General features: G+C 36.5%; 1 protein-coding gene across 1 annotated transcript in view; it reads right to left on the bottom strand.

Moving 5' to 3' along the window:
* Positions 1 to 8,341: 8,341 nt before the first annotated feature.
* Positions 8,342 to 25,484, bottom strand: part of LOC100252853 (protein CHROMATIN REMODELING 19) — a 31,822-nt gene continuing 14,679 nt past the window's right edge. Inside the window, exons 4-12 of the mRNA XM_003631300.4 lie at positions 25,186 to 25,436; positions 24,922 to 25,102; positions 23,392 to 23,577; positions 23,074 to 23,247; positions 22,772 to 22,930; positions 10,688 to 10,765; positions 10,443 to 10,579; positions 9,186 to 9,404; positions 8,342 to 8,760 (exon numbers count right to left, since the gene is read on the bottom strand). Of these exons, the coding sequence (XP_003631348.1) occupies positions 8,598 to 8,760; positions 9,186 to 9,404; positions 10,443 to 10,579; positions 10,688 to 10,765; positions 22,772 to 22,930; positions 23,074 to 23,247; positions 23,392 to 23,577; positions 24,922 to 25,102; positions 25,186 to 25,436 (1,548 nt within the window). The 3' untranslated portion in view covers positions 8,342 to 8,597. The remainder of the gene's footprint in view (positions 8,761 to 9,185; positions 9,405 to 10,442; positions 10,580 to 10,687; positions 10,766 to 22,771; positions 22,931 to 23,073; positions 23,248 to 23,391; positions 23,578 to 24,921; positions 25,103 to 25,185; positions 25,437 to 25,484) is intronic.

The following is a 25,484-nucleotide window of genomic DNA, read 5'->3' as shown; positions in this document are numbered from 1 at the left end:
GGGTTTGACACCAAAATAAGAAATTATCTAATATATTTTCTTTTGTTTTGTTTATTTCTTAGGTACTTAACAAAAATTTTAAAAAAAAATTCTTATCTCATCTTTTTATTCTTATTTATTTCAAATTGGGATTTCATTAGTACAAGCAATTAATTAATCTTTATAACATAAAACAATTAAACACATTAGTATTGATCTCAAAGGATGATAACTCATATACTATGAGTTGTAGTAATTCTATCTTTAAATTTTATTTTTTTTAATCAGAGTAATCACATATTTAAACTTTAATAATTTAATTATAAAAGAGATTTGTGATTAGTTACCTTGAACTTGAAAAATGAGGTGAAATTTGAAATAAATAAATAAAAAAAGGGTAGTTGTGGCCATGAAAACATGGTTCATAATCACCATAAAGGCAAAGCCACCAAGATTAGACAAATTGTCTTGGCTAAGCAATCAATAGTTTATGCCAATCATGTTGATTGATTGATGCCTTATCGGAATAGATCAACTTGGGCCAAGTTATCTTGGATTTGAAAGCCCCTTATTCACAATGCTAAATGAATGAGGCTCTAGGAAATACTTTTCATTTCGTAAAAGGGGCATTTTTTAAAATCTTTCACACATACCAAAGAATAAGAATTTTAGATTTAGAAAAAAGAAATACAACCTAGAATTTGGTCTTGATATAGTTTTGTTATCTTGTATCCTAGGTTCAATTTGATCTTAGATTTCCTTAGTTTCACTTTGTGCTAAATCCAATTGCTTTTGTAGCAAAATTCATATTTATATCATCTATTTATAAGAACATGATATGTGTTGAGGCATCATGGATTAAGTTATATTTATGAAATAAACCTTTTTTTTCTTATATATGTTTCATCTGAGTAAATATTTGATTTTTGTGTCTTTTAAATATGCATGATAATTTAAGCTGTCATATTGTATTTTTTACGTATTTTAATTATATTTGGGCCTTATTCAATGATAAATTATCCACCTTAATTAACATCCTTGTGGGGAAAAGGTGGTATGTAGGATGAATTCAACCTCAATCTCCTTATTACCTTTTGGAATGTTGAAATAAAAATTGAGAATGAGAAATCAATTCTATTCCCATTCGTTATTATGATTGAATGTTTTAAAAAATAAAAAGAGAATAAAAAAATTCATTATCATTCTTCTCAGATATAAAATTAATTCCTCTATGTTATATGATATTACAATTTGCCTTTGACTCTTATCTTATTTTTATTCTTATTTTTACATACCAAACGCACCGACAACCTCTTTGAAGATAATTATCCTCAAGTTATTGTTTAGATCAATTACTTCAAAGTTTTGTTTAATACGTAAAAATAAGAATGAGAATGGAGACAAATCATAATATTATATCAAAGAGGGGTGGTGGGGCATGACCTTATCCGGAACCGGAGACGTTTAGCGGTTTGTAAAGATTCCCAAGGTGGCACGGCTCAAAGACTTTTTCGAAGGAAGGTCTGGTGGGTCCTACGCCTTTCCTACTCACTCTACAAACCTTCCTTCTCCTTCCATCAGACATCATTACAGACAATACTTCCCCTTCACCTGTCCTTTTTCCTCCTTTTTTTTTCCTTTCTTTTATTATTATTTAAATTTTCCTTTGGATATGCTTTCCATTTTTTTAAGATTCCAAAGATCATATCATATATAAATAATAGAATCTAAGCATCTAAATTTTGGGCCACCAATTGGCCCAACACTTAGCCCGGCCCTTTAATAGTACGGGATGAATTACATTGAGATCCCCATGAATTTCTTAATACTTAAAAGAACATTTAGAATCGAAATCTAAATAGAAATTAAGGAGAACTAAAAATTTTCACTTTTTGTATTTAGGATGAGGGCCGGTTTGACCATGTTTTCTTAAACTTATATTTAAAAATTGTTTTTTATTCTTTAACTAAGTTTCAAAAAACATAGTCAAACATACTCATGTTTTTCTTTTGTTTTTAAAATTTTGTGAAAATAACTCATACTTGTTCTCTAAAAATTGTTTTCTATCTCACTTTATTTTTAAAAATTGTTTCCAAATAATAACAGTCAAATAGTATTAAAAAATTTTAAAAATAGAAAACTGCTTTTAAATCACATGATCAAATAGGCTCAAAATATCTTAAAATGAGCTTCAAACAAAGGGATTTCTGGAAAAATCAGGGAAGTCTAAGGTGTGTTTGTTTTTTCCACTTAAACCTAAATAAAACTTAAAATTAAATAATACTTAATAGTATTAAATATTAAGTTATTTATTTTTTTACTTAATTTTAAATAAAACTTAAAATTAAATAGTGTTTAATAGTGTTAAATATTAATTTTTTAATATTTTATTTCTATCAAGTATTAATAAGTAAATATATATACATATTATTTTTAGCATTAAAAAAAATTCAAATATTTTGAATTTTTTCATTTAGTAACAAATTAAAGAAATATGTAATAAGTTAATAACAAGTAAAAAAAATAAACTATCTAAAATCTGAAAGTAAGTTGCTTTCACCAAACCACTTAAGCTAATAACTATTTTAATTTATGCATGTAAAACATTTATAAGGTTTTCATCTCTTACTCCCTATTTAATGTTTATAACATTTTCATCTTACTCTTATTACTTTTACATATATATATATTAAACCAACTTTCCCATCCATCATTAATTAGTAAAATTCTACATCTAACCCTTTTTTTTAAGAATAAAAAAAAATTGAACTAGAAAAACACATTGAGGTCAAAGGAGGATCAAAATATAGTCAAATAACAAACACCGTGTGGCTAGCAGGCTGATTGAAGCAAATAATAATTCTTTAGAAAAAAAAACCAGTATGCCCTACTAAGGCAGCCAAAAACAATCAAACTCATAACTTCCACGCAGTTGATGCCAAACAAAAGCTAACACCATGCAAACAACTCCTTAAGACTGCTACAACAACAACAAAAATAAGTATATATGACCAAGAAAAAAGGTTCATATGTCACACTAGGGCAACTAGAAAGAGAGGTACATTAGAGAAAAAGTCTATATACAATAAATTTATAGTCTTTAGAACCAAAGTTTGGGACTTTTCAGAACTAATCAAAATGAAACTTTCCATGCTATAAGAAGGTGAGAGGTTTTACTATAAGAAAATGGTTGAGATTTCAAGCTTAAGTTAATATATAGGATATGTTGGTGTGATTTGATATTTGTTTGCAGAGAATATTAGATTGCTTAATTTTATATCTAAACCCTAACATTGATCTACTGTAGTATTCCTTCAAGCTAATGAATTGAATCTACCATATTAAGAGAACTTACGATTTTAAAAAAGTCGGTAGCTTAACATAGTATCAGAATTACAATTAAGTACAGTTCTCGAATTTTGTAATCTATAACCACTGCTATATAAACTTTCGAGGCCCATGTCCTAATAGTTTAAGCTTTTAAAAAAGTTAGTTTAATGCTTTCAATGATGAAAGCCATTTGCATGATGTAGTATATTTCATATCAATGATTAATGATTAATGATCAATTACATTTGTTTCTATTATTAGTTAGGCCAAACACTACCTTACAATGTCCAAGATTGATTGGTTTTCAAAAAATTTAGGACATGGCCTACAATGTCCTAGAAAAGTTGAAAGATAAAAGAATAATTGATGTGCATAAAAGATGACGGTGATTTTCTTTTTCTACTTTGAAGGGTCCCATTAGTTCTGAAGGAATTAAGACAAGTGAATAAGGTCTTAATTAACCCTTGACCATGAAAAACTTTCATACCAACAAACAGTATGTGGACATGTACATACATCAAGACCAATAAACATTACTCAAAAGAAGTAGTTAACTGAAGTCCATCGAGGTTGTGGCTAGCTTGTAATTCATTGATTTATTTGTCCACATGTGTTCCTCATTTCCCTTTCAATGGCACCATGACTACATTTTTTTTCTCGTCTGAAATTTCAAATGAAAATTAGGGTTGCCACTAAATTTTGTTTTAGACTTTCTCTGTTATTAAGCTTTTCAAGCTTTCAGAGATGAATGACAAGTTAACCAAATTTTTCTAAGTACTGATTATTGTGGATCAATTTTGGGCACCATTCAATATTTCTTATCGATGGATCGCCTTTTTCAAACCTCCTCCATGCAAAACACCAAAAGTTATTTCATTCTCAATCCGAAATCTGCACAACTGGCTCACAACTGGCTCCTACAAGTGTTCTATGTCAACCTCTCATCCACATATTGCACCATTTCTAGGTGGTCCTCTAGCATAGAGGAAATAACCGGAAAATCTCTTGGTGCAGCACCATTAGGAGAAAGCTCAATCTAGTATTATTTCATGTGTATACATTGTCCATTTTTCAATTTTGAGCAATTAATGTTAAATTTATCAAAGGTTCTTCTCCAACTTCATATGTATAAAAGGTCATAAGATGTATTATGGGAATAAAAGCAGGCAGTGACAGATGCATGGCAGGCTCATATAATTGAAAGTTGAAACAGAGGGTGGGGATAAAATTGAAGCAGATGATGGCCACAGGGTGTGGCAGCAGTTAGAAGCAGGTGGTTGATAATAAATAAAAAAAGTTACAAGAAAATAGGATGATGGAGATGGGTAGACAGAAAAACACAAACACAGGAACATGTGATTTGGGTGCAGAGTGGATGCATGTGAGTGATGGTGACATTGGAAGGACACATGGTGGCCAGACCACTTGTGGGCCATTCATATTCTCTCTTATTTCCTTTTGGATTGAAGCATAAAAGTACTGAGATCAAGGACCCCCACCTCCCTTTGTATCAAGGAAGCAGTTTTGAAACTTCTTCTCCTTTGTAGGCCAACTTCCTAGTTGTTATGGTACCCTACTATATGTGTTTATGAGAGAGAGAGTTTTAAAGAGAGGGGTTTAAAGGGGGTTCACGAGACACCCCTGTAAGAGAACCCCAACAGGATACATCAATCCAAAGAAAAGATTCTCTTACAAGAGAGTGAAGGAGAGAGAGAGAGAGAGAGAGAGAGAGAGAGTCATCTTCTTCTACACTACTTATGAAAGAAATATCTTGTTATGCGGTCATCACCAACATGACATACCAACTAACAACTTTTTCCTTCGTTTGGTTCATCTTTTCCTAACCGATAAATTTATCTGTTAGTATATAGATACTCCATAAAGCAATGACTTCAACTTTTTTCTTTCTTTTTCTCTTACAATTTCATATTCTATGCAGTGGAATCCATAGAAATGTACACTAAGAATAGGCCAACGTTCACACATGGAGGGAGTCCATCTCTGAATATTCTATATTAGAATATTTTCTAGGAGTTGATAATGGGGTTAGAGTATTTGTTGTTTGATATTCTCTGCAAAAGTGCTTGTTCTAGAGGGAACATAGGATTCTATGTTTGTTTGAAAAACATTAACAACATAATCTAATATCTCTAGCTGCATGGATTTCTCAATTATTAGGACACCCATATTTACATCAAACCAAAACATTTTCAAATCTAACCCAACATTTTAGAGTTTGATTATTCATTTTTCAATTATTTGTTGTCCCAATAATTCATCCATGCCAATAATAATAATAATAATGGAAAAATAAAAATAAAATCATTTTCATTTCTGAACCTAGATTCAATTCCTGGCTCCACCAGTACTCATGATCTGCTTGGATGAGAAGTATAGTAATTTTAAATATGTTGTTACTATTTGTAAAATTATTAAAAAAAAAAAATTAAAAACCAATCTTAAATTTTTCTTGTTCTTTGAAAGAACAAAAGGAGAAGAATCTTTCAACAAAATGATTTTTTATGTTTGAATTCATCCCCAACTCAGTTCAAACATTCAGCAGATTAATAATGACCTTTCTAACTTTTTAATGAATCTTGGATTGATGCTTGGGCCAAAGAAACTTCCCATATATACCAAAACATGTGCTAGCAAATTATTGGCAGCCAATCGCCATACTCACTCATCATTTTCAAAGCGTTCAATCTGATAGATAAAGTCTTAAACAGTGTGAGACCAAGGGATATGGAATGTTTGCAAAATTAAGATAATAAATAATAATAATAAAATATTCACTAGGAAATTCACAACCTCTCTTTCTTTCACGTGGTAGAGACAGCCCAAGAGAGACCCTTAACAATCTCTTTTTTTTTTTTTTTTTTCTTTTTTTTCTTTCCTCTCCCCCCACCCCCCGCCCAAAAAAAAAAAAAAAAGATTCCACAACAAGGTCAAGTGATGTGACAAATATTCTTCAATACTTATTATATATATGAAAGGGTCTATTCTACCAACTGTAAAATACTTTATTTTGAGGTGACCATCACAAGAGTATTGGTTACTTAATTGATTTTCGTAGGCCATACTGACCCATTTTTTCCAATTTGACATGGAATATATATATATATTGGTTGAACTCAAATTGATTCTTTATTCCATATCATGATGGATGAGTTTGAAATTGCCATTCATATTAGGGTTTTTAGTTCTTGCCTTATTTTCTCTATGAGGGGCCCAATCACCTAATTCATAATTTTACGTGCTTCGAGAGTGAAACCCCAATATTTTTCATCCCAAAGAACGAGAAGTGTGTTAATTTCTAATCTCCTTTTTAAAAGTCAATATTCCTCTTTCTTTTTTTTTAACTCTCTCTCAGTTACTCAATGAACCTCGACCTTGATATGACAAGAAAGTCCGTTCTTTTTCATATGGGTATTATCCCTTTTGAGTCTGATGAAACTTTCCAAGTTTGAAACACATCTACCAGGAGTCTAATATTAAAAACCTTTTTCAAATCATAATAGTATATTTTTGTTTTTTTATTTTTTATGCAAGTACTACAATCTTGAAACAACAATCATGGGCCAAGAGCCCAGCAGCCTATCCGAATTGACAGGGCCAGAGTCACTGTTTCCAGTGTGGTCCACCATGTTAAATGCTGATCTTGGACAAGATACAAATGTCATCCAATCCAATTCTAAAATGGGCCCTACACAATATTTGGGGGCCCACCTAAATTAACTGGACTCAGTGTCTTTGCTATAGCTGTAGCCAAACCGTGTTGAATAAAGATAATGGACAAAGATTGAGGCCCAACCACAAAGACAGAACATGGGAAGCTTTGAAATACTATATAACTTTTTAAACCATGAATTCTCATCATATTCTCATAGGGAACATACATACACTATAATAATATTTATACAAATTAATAAATATTTTTATGGGACTCCAAAATTTCTAATAGATAATTTGTCCACGTTTCTTCTTATACCAGTTGTGTATCACAGCATATGTGATGCAGAAGTTTTTTCTTTTCCTTGATGTATTGAATATCTCAAGATTCTCTACGTGGGAGAGTTGGATTGGGCTATTCTATTGCTTTAAATTTAAATAAAATAAAAAATAGGTTTTAAGACCCTGTTTGGAGCTTGTCATAAAAAGATAGCGTAGAAGCTTTAATATAAAGACAAGATCCACTGATTTAACGACTCATATTTCAAGACTTTGTTTGAATCGGAGATCTTGTCATGATGGTATAAAATTTCAAGATAAAAACAAGATATACTCGTATTTGAAGGCAGCATTTGAATCAGAGGCCTTGTCTTGAAAAAGACGTAGAATTTTTAAAATAAATTACTACTAAAAGCTAATTGACATAATTAGCTTCAAGAGAAATGTTTTTAAGCGAATAAATTTTGGATAACTCCATATCGATCATCTATCCGCAATGCTACTTTCAATGATATCGTTAGAAAATGAGGTTCACGTGAACTTCCACACTCTTGCCTACCCACCACCCAAGCCCATAGCAAAAGTAAAACAAATGAGAAAGGGATAGAACCCTAGTACAAGATGACCTTAACCTTTAGGCCCATCACTTGTCAATTTCATCAATCCCCCCTTCATAATAAGCACTAGAGATCCAATCTTTTCATTGAAAGGCAATCAATGAAAAATCCAACTCCTATAATCGGATATTAGAAGTTGCATAATACTCCTCTCTGTCTAAGCTCTTGCTTAAGATTCTCATGGCAGAAGGCAAGGAGTAGCAGAAACCCGGTAATGGATGTCTTACAAACCACTTACAGATGGCAAAGTAGATGAAGAAGAATGGTTTTGGGTGGACGGGCTCAATTTCGTGCACAAGATTGAAGACAATGCTCTCTCCATGCTTTCCCCTCAAGGTTTTGAACCATCCTACCCAACTCAACACTAATTCCAAATTCTGAATATCATAATTCTAAAACTTCCATTGATGTAACTTGACTGATGGCGTGCCACTCCGGACGTCTATGGCATCTGGCAAATCAACTTCTCTTCAATCAACTATTATTGAAATTTAATTTCACAAGATGAATTGAAGGGCTAATTTACACCCTATTGCCTATGCATCTATCAATTGCAACTGGAATCTTTCTCAAAAAAAGACTACTACAGTAATGGATCTTATAAGTGGAAGCAAAAAGGGGAGGAAAAAAAAAAGGTTGTTCTAGCTGCTAAGAGTTTCTCTGTGAGGAAAATGGTGAACTAACCCAGCAAAAGAGCTGATGATGCAGGGGAATGTTGATCTAACCAAGCAAAAGTGCCGATAATATCTCTCCCATAGTCTTTTCAGACATGCCAGCTTCATCATCCACCTCCACACCTGACTCGAGCACTGCAGCATCCAAGATTAGCTTCCGCTTTGCAATCTCATAAACATTCTCATCCACTGTATCTTTGGTCACCAACCTGTACAGAACTCAAGCAGATACAGTAAATACCAAGTAACTGAATATTTCACACAAAAAAAAAAAAAAAAAAAAAACAGAAAAATTCAAATGGGGAATCGGTAAATGAGGATGCAAGTGATTGGAGAATAGCCCTACTACTTTTAACTTGGTCTATCAATGGAGGAAGAAAAACAGCAGAAATCTTTAGGGATTTAAGAGTTGAAACTGAGAAATTGTATAAAAAATGAAATATATAGGGTAAGTACCCTCTATGGAATTAACTGATAATATTAAGATTTCTGAACCAACTGCCATGCTTTTGCTTTCCTTTTCTCCTTTTATTTTCCTCTTTGATTGCAACTAGTACAATTTTTATTATACCTTGGTTTTTCACCATAAAATAAAACTGAGGAAAATTTATAAGGGAGGTTTGGCTGGAAGTACCTGTATATAGTAACAGGTTTCGTTTGGCCGATGCGATGACATCGATCTTCAGCTTGACGGTCAATCTGTGGGTTGAAATCCATGTCATGGATGACAACTGTATCAGCTCCAGTCAAGTTCAGACCCTGCCCTCCAGCTCTTGTGGACAGCAAGCAGGCAAATATAGAAGTATCATTATTGAATGTGTCCACAATTGTCTGTCTGTCTGTCACCTGTGTGCTGCCATTGCAGAAACATGTTTCTGAATATTAAGATATAAAACTTGTAGTAGACATGGTAGCAGTGTCGGGTAACCAGTACATGGTTGACAATTTAGATGTGTGTGAAGATATGTTCAGGAGTGAAACCCCAGGAGTCAATGCATTTTCAGTTCAGCCTTAAAATTTTATTTCACTAAAGCATGAATTATTTGGGATGCCTTTTGAAATATAATTCATGCTGTTCTACTTGCATTTTTTGCATTTCTGGTTTGTCCAGGTCCCTGAAAGGTAGAATACATGTTGCTAAAGAACAAACTGAGATAAAAAATATCACTATTGTGAATCATGGTAAAGAAACATGAAAAATGATGGGCTCACATGGACACAAACATTTGGGCTAGACACACATAGGCACAGACATTCATTTCATTCAAAGCATGAAAAACTTGGCATGGTCACGGTAGACACACAAACACCAATAGAGACACGTGTGCGCATGTATATTCATCTCATTCAAATCATTTGGGCCACACATACAGAGACAGATAAATTCATCAACCAAAGGCATGCACATGCGCATCATAGAGAGAGACAAAGATAAATTCATCAACTAAAGGTGTGCATACAAACACAGACACACACACAGAGATTCATCAAGCAAAGCCACTTCAGACACAAATCAATACTTTAGACCTTTTCCCACTAGTGAGCTATGGATTTGACAACTGCTATTGATGCAACACAGCAGGAGTAAAGTTCATTGCAAAGAAGTCACACCATGAATTAAAATGTACCCTGAGACAATCAAGAGGTGCAGTTCTGGAATAGTACATAATGAAGTTAAAGAATTAGATGATCATAACCATCTGTAAGTTTACTACAGTAGGAACTATCCAACAACATAAGACACATCACAAAAAACCCAAAGCCTTGCAATGATATTGATACAAGTTAGAAGGAATTTGATTAATATAACAGCAACAATGGTGAAAAACTATATACTAATAATAATAATAATAATCAAGAGCAAATTATTAAAACTGAAATGGAGTGTTACCTCCCATCAAGTCGTCTATATGTCACTCCAATTACATCCAAAGTCCACTCCAGAATGTCAAGCATTGATGTCCACTGGCTAAATATTAGAACCCGGTGCCCACCTTGTTTGAGTGTGGGGAGAAGTTCTGCTAATTCCTATAACATAGAAAAAACAACTCGATCTAACTTCTGCACACATGATGACTAATGGAGTACCCTTTATGATTTAAATTCATCAGGTTTGTGAAATTATTTAATTCCTACCCGACATTTTGCTGAAACCATGACATGTTTGTCCGGAAGGATGCCCTTTTTATCCGCGACATCATAATAGAGTAAAAGCTGTAAAATAGTTGAAAGATATATCAATGCAAAATGATAAATCACTAAACTATACAAAAAATTCAGGAGGGTTCATCTTGATCAAACAAAATCCACCAAGGCTTATAATATAAGAATCTCAGCTTTAGGTCTTTACCATTTTACTGAACTTATAATTGTAGATGCCTAGCATGAGACTCCTAATGAATCTTAGTGATTTTGCATACAAGAACTACTAAGGATGCTGAAAAAAAATTACACCATAACAAAGAAATTTCAATAATAACAAACCAACAAAACAATAACAATAAAAATAACATTAATAATAAAAATTGATAGGGCCCACCATGCTTCAAATTTTATATGCCTAAATTGTTTTGGCTTAAAATTTATTAAATTTCAAGAAACGCCTGTAGTCAATCTACAAAGAATGAAATGCAGGAACATTCTGACTTCATGGGCAAGTAATTGCTTTTAATGTAATACCACATGAAACTCAACAAACAGGATAAAGAACTGATGTCATTTCCATATCCATACTTCAAGATGACATTAATTAAAGGGATAAAAAACTAATAAACACAGCCATAAGAAGGAGTGATATAGTTCAAGTTGAAGGCATTAAATGGACAAGACTAAGGCCAAAAAAATGTGGGTAAAGATGGTGAAAGAAGCATGGGCTCCTATGATTTCTTGCAGGATACCACCCTAGACAGAAGGAAACATTGAAGCAGGATTTTCTTCAGCCAAACCTAAATAATTTGGTCTTAATATTTTGTTGAATTGAGTTTGCATTAAATGATGAGATAATAGAGAAGCATGTTTCTAGATTGAATTTTGGCTGCAAAAACTACCTACAAGTGAATTCTTCCAAGCCCCTATCTTTGTAAATTTTTTAAGGATGTTTCATCATCCCTTTAAAATGTTCAGGCATTATAGTATCTGAAAACCAGAACATGAGGATAAAATGATGGGGAACAACATTGAAGACATGAAAAGAAGCGGAAATAATTCAGCAGGTTAGTTAGTAGTTTTAGCATTGCCTAATTTTTGGAGTCTTTTTTTTTGTTCTATTAGACTAGGTTAATAGTTTTTGTTAGTAAATTTTTCATTTCTTTTAGTTTTTAATTTTGTTAAGCAACCAATTTTCCTAAAAGCTTAAGCTTTGAGAACTTTGGCCCACAATGTATATCACATTTTCCAACACGCTCCCTAGCATGCGGCCTCAAACTTGCATGAAGCAACACAAGCCCATAGGCAAACAAACCATGGACAAACTCCTTTGGGCTTACACGCGAGCTTAATAAATGAGGAAAATAAACATGCAGTGAGATTCAAAAATATGACCTCCTTCCAACTGAGGCTCTAATATTATGTTGGATAACCAATTTTCTTATAATAAGCTTAAACATTGAAGATTTAGGCTTACAAAGCATATCATGTTTTAGGAAAATTGATTGTTTAACATGGTATCAGAGCCTTGTTTGGCAAATAATGTGTTTGAACCTCACCACATGTTTATTTGCCTAATTTATTTAGCTCACATGAAACACAAAGGAGGTTGTCCATGGTTTGTTTATTTTGGGCGAGTGTGTCTCTTCCTGTATGGACAAGGGATTGCACATGAGGAAGGGTGTTAAAGAGTAGGATATACATTGTTGGTCCAAATCCTAAAAGCTTAAACTTTTAGGAAAATTGGTTGTCTAATAAATTTGATTAAGAAAATAAGTCATATCCATATTAGGAAATACAATCTAAGGAATTGTTTGGTTTTCTAACTTAAGTCTTAAAGCAAGTTGCTTTAGGCCTTAAGATATTTTTAGAATTATTTGTTTTTTAACTTATCACCTTTTTTACAACAATTTGGTCTTAATGGAAAAAGAGAAATTTTTTAATATTTTATCTTAAGAGAAAAAGTGATTTTTTTTTCTTTTTTCAACTTTTAACTTTGTTATGATTCTTAAGCCCAATTTTTCATATAAAAACAATTAAATTACCTCAATCTCATGTTATTTGGATGAGAGTGAATTCAGTATAAATTATAAAAGTTGTCATTCAAAAGTTCCATGAATATACTTTCATCGTTTTAGCCTAATATGAGAACCACAAATCATCTCATTCCTAAGATATTTGGGTGTGTGTCTTCTGTGCATGTTCATAGTCCAAACAAAGGAAAATTGAACCTAAGAGCAATCAAATGTATCTTTGTGGGATAATCCTCAACTCAAAAGGGGTATAAGTATTACCATCCACCATCTAAAAAGATTTTTGTCTTAGCAGATGTTACTTTCAATAAGAGTGAGTCTTATTTTCCCATTCCTTATCTTCAATGGGAGAATTCCATCAAGGAAGACAAAGGTTAGGATTCCTATCTCATTGATCCTTTTCTCATTAACCCTCCTAAAGTCTCTAGTCCATTGTTTGATCCAATATCTATACCCTACTTCTCTGAATCTGAATCGCCGTCGCTTGAGCATGCTCCTAAGAATCAGATGACTTGCAAAGTGTAGTCAAGAAAGAAAGTTGCAGTCCCTAAACTTATACAAGTCCAAGAATCTGAACCGGCTTCTAGAAATTAGGTAACAATCTCTCATCCTTCCTCACAAATTGAGTCAAAACTTTAGTCTGAAAAATCTATAGATCTAAATCTCCCTATTGCTATTAGGAAGGGAATGGAATAAGGGAATGCACTAAAAGCCCTTTATATCCACTTTCCCATGTTGTGGCATTCAAAAAGTTGTCTCCATCCAATAAGAGTTTTCTCACAAGTTTGAACAATATTCATATTCCTACCTATCTATCCGAGACTTTATCTAATGAAAATTAGAGACAAGTCATGAATGCAAAAATGGAGGCCCTAGAGAAGAATAAAACTTGAGAGATCGTAGATTTGCCTGCAGTAAAAAAATCAATATGATGTGAGTGGGTCTATACTATTAAGTATAGAGCAAATGGGATTTTAGAGAGATACAAGACAAGATTGGTGGCTAAAAGATACACTGAGACATGTGGCGTGGACTATATGAAGACATTTGCTCCAGTTGTTAAGATGAACACAATCAGAATTTTGTTATCATTAGCAGTAAATTATAACTAGGATCTACAACAATTCAATCTTAAAAATGTATTTCTAAATGGAGATTTGGAAGAAGACATTTATATGGAAGTTCCTCCTTGATTTGGCAATGACTCAACCACTAAAAAGATGTGTAAACTAAAGAAAGCTCTGTACTAGTTGAAACAATCTCCAAGGGTGTAGTTTGGAAGGTTTGCAAAAGTATTGAAAACATGAGATATAGACAAAGTTAAGGAGATCATACGTTGTTCATCAAGCATTTAGATTTCAGGGGAGTTACAACTCTTTTGGTATATGTAGATGACATTATCATGATGGAAAATGATGAACTAGAGAGACAGACTTTGAGACAATGTTTAATCAAAGAATTTGAGATTAAAGAGTTAAGAAGGTTGAAATACTTCCTAGGAATTGAAGTTGCACATTCTAAGTGGGGAAATTTCTATTTCTAAGCAAAAATGTGCAAGGAACCTTCTCAAGGAAATAAGGGAGTTGGCGTGTAAACTAACAAGCACACTAATAGATCCTAATCATAAGCTTAGAGAGATTGAGGAAGATACCGCGGTAGATACAGAGATGTATTAACATATAGTAGGAAGACTCATTTATCTCTCTCACACATGACCAAATAAAGCATATGTTGTGAGCCTATGCGTGTGATTAGCCCGTTCATGCATAGTCTAAAAGAGGTTCATCTACAAGCTGCTAACTGAGTGCCACAGTACCTTAAGGGGTCTTCAAGAAAGAACGTCCTATTTAAACGAAGCTCAAGACTAGTACTTGAAGCATACACAAACGCAGATTATGTTGGATATGTGATTGATAGAAGATCAACTACTAGGTATTGAACCTTTTTTTGTGGGAATCTAGTAACATGGAGAAGTAAGAAACATAGTTTGGTAGCAAGGTCTAGTGCAGAAGCAAAATTTCACGCAATGAGCCAAGGAATTTGTAAACTACTATGGTTGAAGATCATTTCGAAAGATTTGAAGATTAAATGAGATAAGCCAATGAGACTTTACTGTGACAATAAATCTGCAATTAGTATTGCACATAATCCAATACGACAATAAATCTGCAATAAACATACATTTTATCAAGGAGAAACTAGATAGTGGATTGACTTGTACTCCTTATGTATCTATTAACCACCAACTTGCAGATATACTCACAAAAAGTTTAAGTAGTATAAAGTTTCAAGCAAGTGTATCCAAGCTGGGAATGAAACACATCTATTCACCACTTAAGAGGGAGTGTGGAAGAATGAAATTAGGAAAGTCGTCATTTTGTAAAGAGAATTAAGCAATCTTGTGATCAAAGGGATTTGTTGTAACTAAGTTAGGAAAGTTCCCAATTTAGGTGCTAGGATTTCTTATATATATGTGTGAGTCTTTATACAAGCAAAAAAATTAAGAAAAATAATTTTATACCTTTTATTCCTTTCATCTTTCTTCTACATTCTTTTTTTTTTTTTTTTTGATAAGTAAAGGATATTCATTCAAAAGGCAAAACGCCACAAAGTATACAGGGGGTATACAAGGCAGCTAAAGCCTCAAAAAACAACAAAAAAAAAAAACACCTCCCTTTAAGTGGAAGCTATCCACTCTAGGAAGCCTATAAGGGAGAACGCCTCCTCACCTACATACAGTTTGGCCCAACTCCACAAATTACAAACAAAAAAATTCTTTAACTTCTGAACGTTCAATACCCCCCCCCCCCCCCCCCCTAAAAGCTAATCTATTCCTTTCCTTCCACACCGTCCAAAAAATACACAACGGAATGGCATCCCAAGTCTTTTTCCTTTTCTTTCCCATAAACGAACCCCTCCAACTAACTAAAACCTCCTTTACAGTTTCTGGGAAAACCCATTTCACGTCTACTAAACCAAACACTATATCCCATAGAGCTCTAACCACTGTACAGTGTATAAGGATATGATTTACACTTTCTTCCTCACAACCACACAGGAAGCAGCGATTTGGAAGTTGTAGTCCTCTTCTTTGAAGTCTATCCAAAGTCAGGACCCTCCCCCACATCGCCTCCCACGCAAAAAAACAAACTCTAGTTGGCACCCTTGTCACCCAAATGCTTCTTGAAGGAAAACCTGTATCATCAGCCCTCGCCAGCAAATTATACGCTTCCTTGACCCTGAATTGCCCACTTCTTCCTTTTCTCCACAGGACTGAATCTTCTTCCCAAGAGGGTTTGTGACCCCTCAATATCTGAAGAAAATCCCCAACCAACTCCAATTCCCAATCATTGAAGTCCCTCACAAAATTTAGATTCCAATTTCCTTGACCCGAACTTTGATCCCACATTTCCTCAACCGTTGAGTTCCTTTGAACCGCCATGCCAAAGAGATGAGGAAAACAATGTGACAATGCTGTCTCTGAACACCACACATCTGTCCAAAATCTGATCGTGTTGCCCTTCCCTACTTTGAAGATCATGTTATTCCAGCACCACTCTGATTCTTTCCAAATCTCCTTCCAAACCCCTACTCCCACTGCCCCCCTAGCCTTCTTTGGCCTCCAACCAAAGTCCTCCTGCCCATACTTCACCTTGATCACTTGTTTCCAAAGATTATCTTTGTCACAAGCATACCTCCATATCCACTTGCCAAGTAATGCTTTGTTCAACATAGCTAGCTTCCTAATGCCTAGCCCACCTTTGTCCTTATCAGTACATACCACCTCCCAATTTACCAAGTGAGTTTTCCCCTCCATATTTCCCCCTCCCCACAAAAAGTCCCTTTGCACTTTCTCAAGTCTTCTAGCAACCATCTTGGGCATCCTGAAGATAGACATTTGGTAGATTGGCATACTAGACAAAGTACTTTTTATTAAAGTGACTCTTCCCCCTTTAGAGATATATTGCCTTTTCCAAAGGGCTAGTCTCCTCCTGACTCTCTCTTCCACCCCATCCCATATATAGGGCGCTCTATTGAGAACCCCTAAAGGTAGGCCCAAGTACTGAGAAGGTAAAGACCCCACCCTACAACCTAGCTCAACAGCCAACTCCTCCATCTCCACCACCTCTCCAACTGGAATGATTTCACTCTTGACTAGATTAATCCTTAGGCCTAATGTCGCTTCAAACCAGAATAAAATCCAACTTAAATGAGTTAGATGATCCTTTCTAGCCTCGCAGAATATAATGGTATCGTCAGCAAAGAACAAGTGAGAGATATTCAAAGGAGGTTCACTACCGCCCCTTATGTTACACCCTGATAAGAATCCCCCCTCCACAGCTCTCCTAATAAGAACATCTAGCACTTCCATTCCCATAACAAAGAGATAAGGAGACAGGGGATCTCCTTCTCTAAGACCTTTAGAGCTAGGAAAGAAGCCTGCAGGCACTCCATTAACTATCACTGAAAATTTAGCTGAAGATAGGCAACTCCACATCCACCCCACCCACTTAGACCCAAAACCCATTTTCTGTAACACCTTCAACAAAAACTTCCAATTGATACTGTCATAAGCTTTTTCTATATCCAGTTTGCATATAAGTCCCTTTTCTTTTCGTTTTTGCCATGAGTCTATCACTTCATTTGCAATTAAAGAAGCGTCAAGAATTTGTCTTCCCCTCACAAAGGCATTCTGAGAAGAAGAGACCACCTTACCAACCACTATCTTCAATCTGTTAGCCAACACTTTAGCCAATAACTTATAAAGACCCCCTAAGAGACTAATAGGTCTAAAGTCTCCAAGGTCCTCAGCCCCACATTTCTTGGGGATCAAAACCAAGAAAGTATTGTTAAAGCTCTTGAGGAAAGAGCTATGATCATAGAATTCCTTGAACATTTCTAGAATCTCCTCTTTAATAAACTTCCAACAGCTTTGCCAAAAGGCCAAAGTAAAACCATCCGGACCAGGGGCTTTATCCCCATTCATCTCCATCAGAGCCCCATGGATTTCTTCCTCTGTAAATGGCCTCTCCAATATCTAAACCTCTTCTTGGCTGATCTGATCAAACTGAAGACTCCCAATATCCGCCTTCCACCCCGTATCTTCTGAAAGTAGCTCTTTAAACGCATTAGCAATTCCTTCTTTAATTTCCTGCTCCTCTAGAAACCATTCCCCATTGATCTTAATTCTCTCCATAAAATTATTTCTACGGTGAGCACTTGCCATACGATGAAAGAAACCCGTGTTTCTATCCCCCTCTTTCAGCCATATTTCCCTAGAAAGCTGTCTCCAGTGAGTTTCCTCCATAATCACCCATTTTTCTTTTGCCTCTTTCTTAAGCTCTGTTTCCTCCATAGTCAGAATTCTATCATTTTCCTCCCTATCCCAGAATTCCACCTGTTGCAGAGCTGCAGATTTGTTGCACTCTAGCTTACCAAATACTTCTCTATTCCACACTTTCAGCTTCTGTTTAATTTCCTTCATCTTAGTAGCCAACTTGTAACTAGCACTGCCCCTAACATCAATTCCTTGCCACCAGCTACGAACAAGCTCTTTAAAACCCTCAACCTTAAGCCACATATTTTCAAATCTGAATGGGGTCGGGCCTCGTCTTATCCCACCCCCCACTAACATAATTGGGAAATGATCAGATACCGGACGGGGCAGCCTGCACTGGTTAATCCCACTGAATTGATCTATCCAACTAGGAGACACAAGGAACCTGTCCAAACGTGCCCAAGTCTGATTATTTAGGCCCCCATTCCAAGTAAAATCTCCCCCCTGAAGAGGAAGATCCACCAGCCCAAGATCATTCACAGTTTCAGCAAATTTCCTCATTGCTGAGCTAATTCTCCCCTGACTACTCCTTTCACTCGAAAACAAAGTGATATTAAAATCCCCCCCTATGCACCAAGGATCCTCCCACAGCCCTCTAATCGCCCCAAACTCTTCCCATAAAGCATCCCTCTCTACCTTAGAGAAAGGGCCATACACTCCCGTAAATACCCAGACAGTCCCATTTTCTACATTTCGGAATCTGCAAGACAAAGTAAACTGTCCTTCCTCCTAGTCTAGCATGTCCAGCGACCTTCTATCCCAACATATAAAAATACCTCTCGAAGCTCCCTCCGCATTCACTGCTTTCCAGCCTAGAAATCTCCCGGAGCCTATACTTCTCGCAATGCTATCCGTCATACAATGCAATTTTGTCTCCTGAATACACATTAAGTCCACCCTCTGATTTCTTATGAACGTCTTAATCACTTTTCTTTTGGAGCTATCATTTGCTCCCCTCACGTTCCAGCTCAAAATTTTCACCTTCATTAGACAATCACAATTTGGCGCCCTTTGCCCTGTACCGAGCCTTTCTGTTTCACCCCTCCCTCATAGTTTATGGAACATTCCAGTCGTTTTAGCTCCCTTTCAAACTTAGACTTTTCCAGTAACTCTTTGCTATGAATTTTCTCTCGTCTTTTCCTGATCTTGGTCAAGAAAGTTAATATTTCCTTCTCTAGTCCCTCCGTAGGAAAACCCAGGAACTGGCTGAACCTTGCCAAGCCACTCTCTTCCCATTTACCCTCCGACTCACTTCTCTCAACTTGAGCATCATCTATGTCGCCTACCCCTCCCATCTCCCTACCTTTGTCACTGCTACATTTGATGACTGCCAGTTCCTTACATTCCTTAATCCTTTCATTGCAAGCCTCATACACTGTTAACCACATTGAATTATCGGCCCGACCTTCCTCATCCAAATCCCCAGAACGATCGAAAAACTCCCCCCCCCAGAGTCCGATCAAAAAGAAAAGAATTGAGATGAGAATCCCCCAATGCCCTTTTCCCCCAGGAACCAGACCCCATTCTATACCTCATTGATTCCTCTTCAAGCGCCCTATCCATCTCTGTAAGCCTAATCACTCCTTGTAGCTTCCTTGTGTCCTCAGTCTCCCTCGCAACAAAAGTCTCTGCTTCTGGAGGGTAGCTGGGTGCAGAATACTTCAGCAGCAAACCCGTCACCTCTTGGACTGTTGGTGATTTTGGGCCCTCCCTTATTTTTCCGCCTTGATCGGGCTGCTGGGTGCAGGCCTTTGAGCAAAATAGGCCTTTGTTTGGCAACTGGGCTATAGGCGGAGCTGGGCCTTTAGAATAGCAGCCCACATCCTCCCTGCCGTACGATGGGCCTGCTTCTGGGACAAAAACACTTGCAGCCACTCCTTTTTTCTTCAAGTCCATGGACCCGATCATTAGGCCAGGCCCACCATCCCTCCTTGTTCCCTTTGGGCCCGCGATTGGGCTTAGAGGATTTATTTCACCAGATGAAACCCAGGTCCGGGTTGTCAGGCTTAGATCTGGACTGATCTCCACCCGACCCGACCCAACCCCCTGCACATCTGTCACTTCGTCTGACGGTTGCAGCGTCTCGAGCCTCCCACTCACCCAATCCTTCCTCACTCGCTGCCCTGCGCGTGAAACCTCCTCTCCCCTAACCTCCCTGCTATGGCGATCGGCTTCGTTCCTGCACTTCCTCCTCACCACTGGCCAGCATTCTCACCATAAGGACACTGCGTAACTCTCTTCCTCCCCTTCAATTTCCAGCACGCTCGGTCTAGCTTCCCCTCTCAATTTCACTAAGATTCTGGCCCATTGAAGATCTCCCATCGATTTCGTATGTTCATCGACTGTGATAAACCCTCCACATGCATCCCCCACTCTCCTCAAAATCTCTGGGCTCCATAACGAGATTGGGAGCCCAACTATCCTTACCCAGGCTTCCTTTCTCTCTTCCCCCTCTGCCCAACATCCACTCCTAGGGCTCCAGTGTTCCAGCCTTACCTGGGTTCCTTCCAACACGCAACTCCCAGAGGAAACGACTCGTCTAGCCTCTTCCAAATTCTCAAATTCCAACAGCGCTTTTCTCTTGTTCAGCTTAGCCAGCCCTAGGTTACCTTTGAGATCCCAAGACTTTGCCCAGACTTGCCCCAATTTCTCCATATCATCTTCTCCCCCTGACCCATCTCTCCAACTCACCACTACACAATGTTTCAATTTCTGTATTAATCCTTCTGATTCCTCCTTTTTCACCTTCACTGCAACTACATTTGAGTTACCCGACAATGATTTTCCCACCATTGTTGCATACGATCTTCCCATAGCAACCTTCTCCACACCCTCTCCCTTCTGGTTTTTTGGGTTTTTACCAAAAAACCCTAACACCTGGTTAAGCTTCTCCGCCATGGTCGTCCACCCCCTCTTATCCCTACGACCTCTCGGGACAAAGATGCAGAACCTCTTCCCCTCTATATCGAAGACCCCTAGCCGTATAAACCCCCCCGCTCTGTTTGTCCCTCGAGTCATAGAATACACTCTCCCCTGCTCCTTCCATTCCCTTCCCCATCTGGTTTCTTCCTCACCCTTGATACAGAGATTCAACCCTTCCAAGAAAAACGCTAAGCTATCCGATCCCAGTCATACCCATGACGAGGCCCCTCCCTTCTTTTCCACAATGCGTCCTTGGATCTTTCCTCCACTACAATCTCGAACACCTTGGATTCCACTGTAAACCTGCTCTCCTTCCTTCTGATTTGCGACGCCGATTTCTCCTCCTCCTCCTCACCATCGCACTCGTCGTCGCCCTCTCTTTCGCCCTCTCTCGCTCTCTCTCTCATGGTAGCACTTAAGGCTTTATATATATATATTTTCTTCTACATTCTTAAATACCATTATCATTTGCTCTTACCAACATTCCACTTAAAACATCTACTGCAATAGTGAAAAGGAAAGGATAAAGAGGATCTTGTCTTAAGCCTCTAGTTGACTATATCTTTGAGAATAATCTTTTTCCTCCTCCATGTCTCTGAATGCATCCTTATTCCACTCTTTCAACTTTGATTTGACAAATTGTAGTCGCTTCATGAGTCTAACCTTCTCACCCTTTGCCCCAATACTCTTACCACCATGAGAGCTAAAACTATCCTTAAGCTTGGGTGAAGCAACTACATGTTTTCAAACCTAAATGGAGATCAAAAGGTTTAGCATCCCCTTCATGCTTTTCTCAAGGCTCTAAACCAGCTAGATGATCACCCATACAGCATATGAGAGAGACAGGTTGCTTCATGTATTTCATAGGTTATTAATGGGAGCAGATGAGATTTTGACAGATGTGTAAACCTAGAAGGACCCTGGTATCAGACCCCAGCCATAGATACAGAAGCTACTATAGTGACTGTTACACATACAGTTAATGCATCAATTTCAAAATTAACACAGGGCGACTTTTTATATGCATTAGAATTGCCTGACATTGTTACAAACATGCATAGTAGGTAAGTTGGCTACTATTAGATGCTGTTAATTAGTTTCCAAAACAACTCATATGTGATAACTCATTCATGAACTATTTAACTTGAAGTTCTAACACTTAACACATAATACAACAAAAATAGAAAATCCAAGTTGTTTTAATCTATGCTAAGCATACATTTCTAAAGGCGATTCTTGTTATGCTAGACATGAGACTCCCCAGCATAGCTGGACAGGAGTCAAGTATGGTTGGCACATTCTGAAAGTAGTAATAGCAGTAATATCATATTGTTCAATTGTTACTCCAAAAATCTTAGAACGTAATCAGAATATGCATTGATCATATATAACTTAATTTTGCATGTACATATATGTTGACCTGTCTCACCAAGTCCCATTGGTGTGACCTACATTTTTAAGGAGTTGTCATGCTGGTGTACCATGTCATATATCCACATTTGTGCTAGATAGGACTTGCTTAGAACAACAGCACACGATTCTAATTATCAACAATAACTACCAAAAGAAGGATAAGGATTGTGAAGTTCAGGCTCAATCATTTCCGATAGTACTTCAATCACACTTTGAAATACAATGTCAATTTGTCAAGTTGCACAGTCAAGAAGAATCATCTGATGAATACAATAGGCCAATTCAATTCAGTGTAATCAGAACAAAAGGTCAACATGTCAAAATAAGTCAAGATAATAGACTAAAAGAGAAACTGTCAAGAACAACTACCCGGTGAATAGAGAAGTCATTGTAACTCTTAAGCTCTTCGATTACTCTGTCCAAGTTACATTCAAAACCAAACACACCCATCGGATATAACCTTTTTGCAAAACGAACAATATCCTCATCATTGTAAATACGCCTCACCAGTAAAGGATGATTTGCAATCTATAACAGTGAAAAATATACAAACAGATCAAGATAAGCATAAAACACTATAAAATCAGATCAAGATAAATGTCAAAAGCTATAATCATATCTTAATAAATAGAATTTAGGAGGGAAAATAAATAAGAAAGAAGCATCAGCACCTTTCGGAACTGAACAAAATAATTTGAAATCTGACGCCGAGGAAGAACTCTAACAACACTGTTGCGGTTGACATCAGAAATTTTTGCAATTCGAGCCCGTGAAGCTGCACGGTACTCCTCAATGGCTTCTTTATAAGCATCCTCCTGGTTCTTTTCCATGTACACATACTCAACCTGCAGCAGCCTTTCTTAGTATTTCTACGTGGTAAAAAGAACAAATGAAATGGAAATGACAACTGAAATCAGGATCCTAAGTGAAATGGTGATTTGACGGACAAACTCAAGTTGCCAGAGCAGGTAAGCAAGCATCTAACATACCCGCTGTATCTTTGGGACAAGTTGCTGCATTACATCAGACTTTAAACGCCTCAAAATAAATGGTCCAAGAATGGACTTCATACGAGCAATCAAATCTCTATCTTCTGCATTTAATAACTTCTTCAAGTCCACATCTCCAGTTGTAAAAAGATCAGGCATCATAAACTCCAATAATGACCAAAGCTCCTGAAAAGACATTATGAAGACCCATTTAGCTAAAAACAAAGACACTGCAAATTCTGAACAATGTAAAATATGTCCAGTATACTAACTTCAAATGTAGATGCCTCATATATAATAGTCAAATGATCTAAATGCCACCCCATTAGTGAACCAAGCTAACTTCAGAAAACAAATCAGCCCTATTTCCAGCCACAAGAAGAGAAACAAATGTACCATTCACTATACAATGAATTTTAGCCACAAGTCAATTGAAATTCTTAACAAAAATCTCTTATCAGTAGGTGTAACAGTAAAGAGTCAAAATCTTCAAATTCATCATCTACAAAACAATAACTAACATAATCAGATAAATAATCAGTTTAAGCACATTTTTCAATAATGTTTTACCTTTTTAATCTAGATACCTTACAAATGACTAGTTGCTACTCAAGCACACACTAAAAGTACAAACAGAACATAAATAAACCATTGTTTGGTATTAGTTCAGTGCCTTCTCCTGACAATGGATAATAGAACCTTTTCAATGGGCAAAAAATAGAGGCATTGCCTGTCATATAGCATTTAGGACAGCAGTAGTGGAGAAAAGAGCAGTAGCTTTAATAACCATAAAATTCTTCTCACAAGTCAATCAAAAGTCCTGGTGATAAATTCTTATCAGAAGCTATTAACAAATCACAAATCCAAATCTCCAAAATTATAAGCTACAACATCACAACTATCCTAATCACCCAACTAAGCCGTCTGGTTCATTTCCAATAATTTACCTTCCAGATCTAACAATTTCTTGTGGACTGCAGCCTAACCACAAGCTCAAAATGAAATGAAGCATGAATAGAGCATTCAAAGTCGTTATAGAAGTTTATTATGTCCTGAGAATGACTAATAGAATTTTAGCAATGGAAAAGCCATAGGTATAATGAAGTCATGGAACATCAGTAAGCCAATATTGCTCTCACACATATGAATGATGGGAAAGCACGTTTTTTTCACAGCATACATGAATGAGTATCCTTCCTTTCGGAAATAAAGAATGATCTTTAACAATGGAATATGGTACAAATTTGATAGAGCATGATTCACAGCAACATGAGGCATATGCCTAAAGCACAGCAGTACATGATGATAAGAAACTTCAAAAAGAAAAGAAAATTTGCATCACTGTATTAAAGCCACCAGAATATCACATTCCACCTACTCACTATAGCTCTTTTTTATTACAAAATATTTTCAAAGGCTAGAGGGGGGCGCTCAGTAAAGGGGGTCTGCAAAGCAATCATTATTTCATCAAACGCTAGTAGCTATAACCAACATGCCATTAATTGAAAGGAAGGCTATCAATAGGTATACATGCAAATCATTTTGGAGTGGTGTCCCCGTCAACATCAGACGCTGGTTTGCATTTCGTGCAACGGACATCAGGTTTTTCCACCTATAGCTGTTCTTATCCTTCAAAGCATGGGCCTCATCCATGAGCACGCAGCTCCATTGCCAACGTTTTAGAAGTTTACGGTCATCTTTCTGCTGTTGACTGTAGAAAGCAACAACAGTGAGAACTAACACATCTAGAACAATAAATACATGAACAGTAGTCAGAAAGACAATAAATCAAACCTGTGTCGTTCAAAAAGCGAGTAACACACAAGAAGTACATTAAATGGAGGGGGTAATCCCGCTTTTGACAAAGAGTTCAACTCTTTTGAATAATGCGTTCGCCCAGCCCCATGATATTGGATCACAGTGAATGATGGGCACCACTTTTTAAGCTCTCTTTCCCAGTTTTCGAGAACAGAAGCAGGACACACAACTAAATGGGGACCAGGGTCATTGTCCATGTGTTTCAACAAGGTTAAATATGTTATAGCCTGTCACAAAAGAAATATATTATAATCTAAATCAAACTTGTAATTCAT

Source organism: Vitis vinifera, chromosome 1 (genome assembly GCF_030704535.1).
Source record: "Vitis vinifera cultivar Pinot Noir 40024 chromosome 1, ASM3070453v1".
Taxonomy (NCBI): domain Eukaryota; kingdom Viridiplantae; phylum Streptophyta; class Magnoliopsida; order Vitales; family Vitaceae; genus Vitis; species Vitis vinifera.
This window is presented reverse-complemented; position numbering and strand designations above follow the sequence as displayed.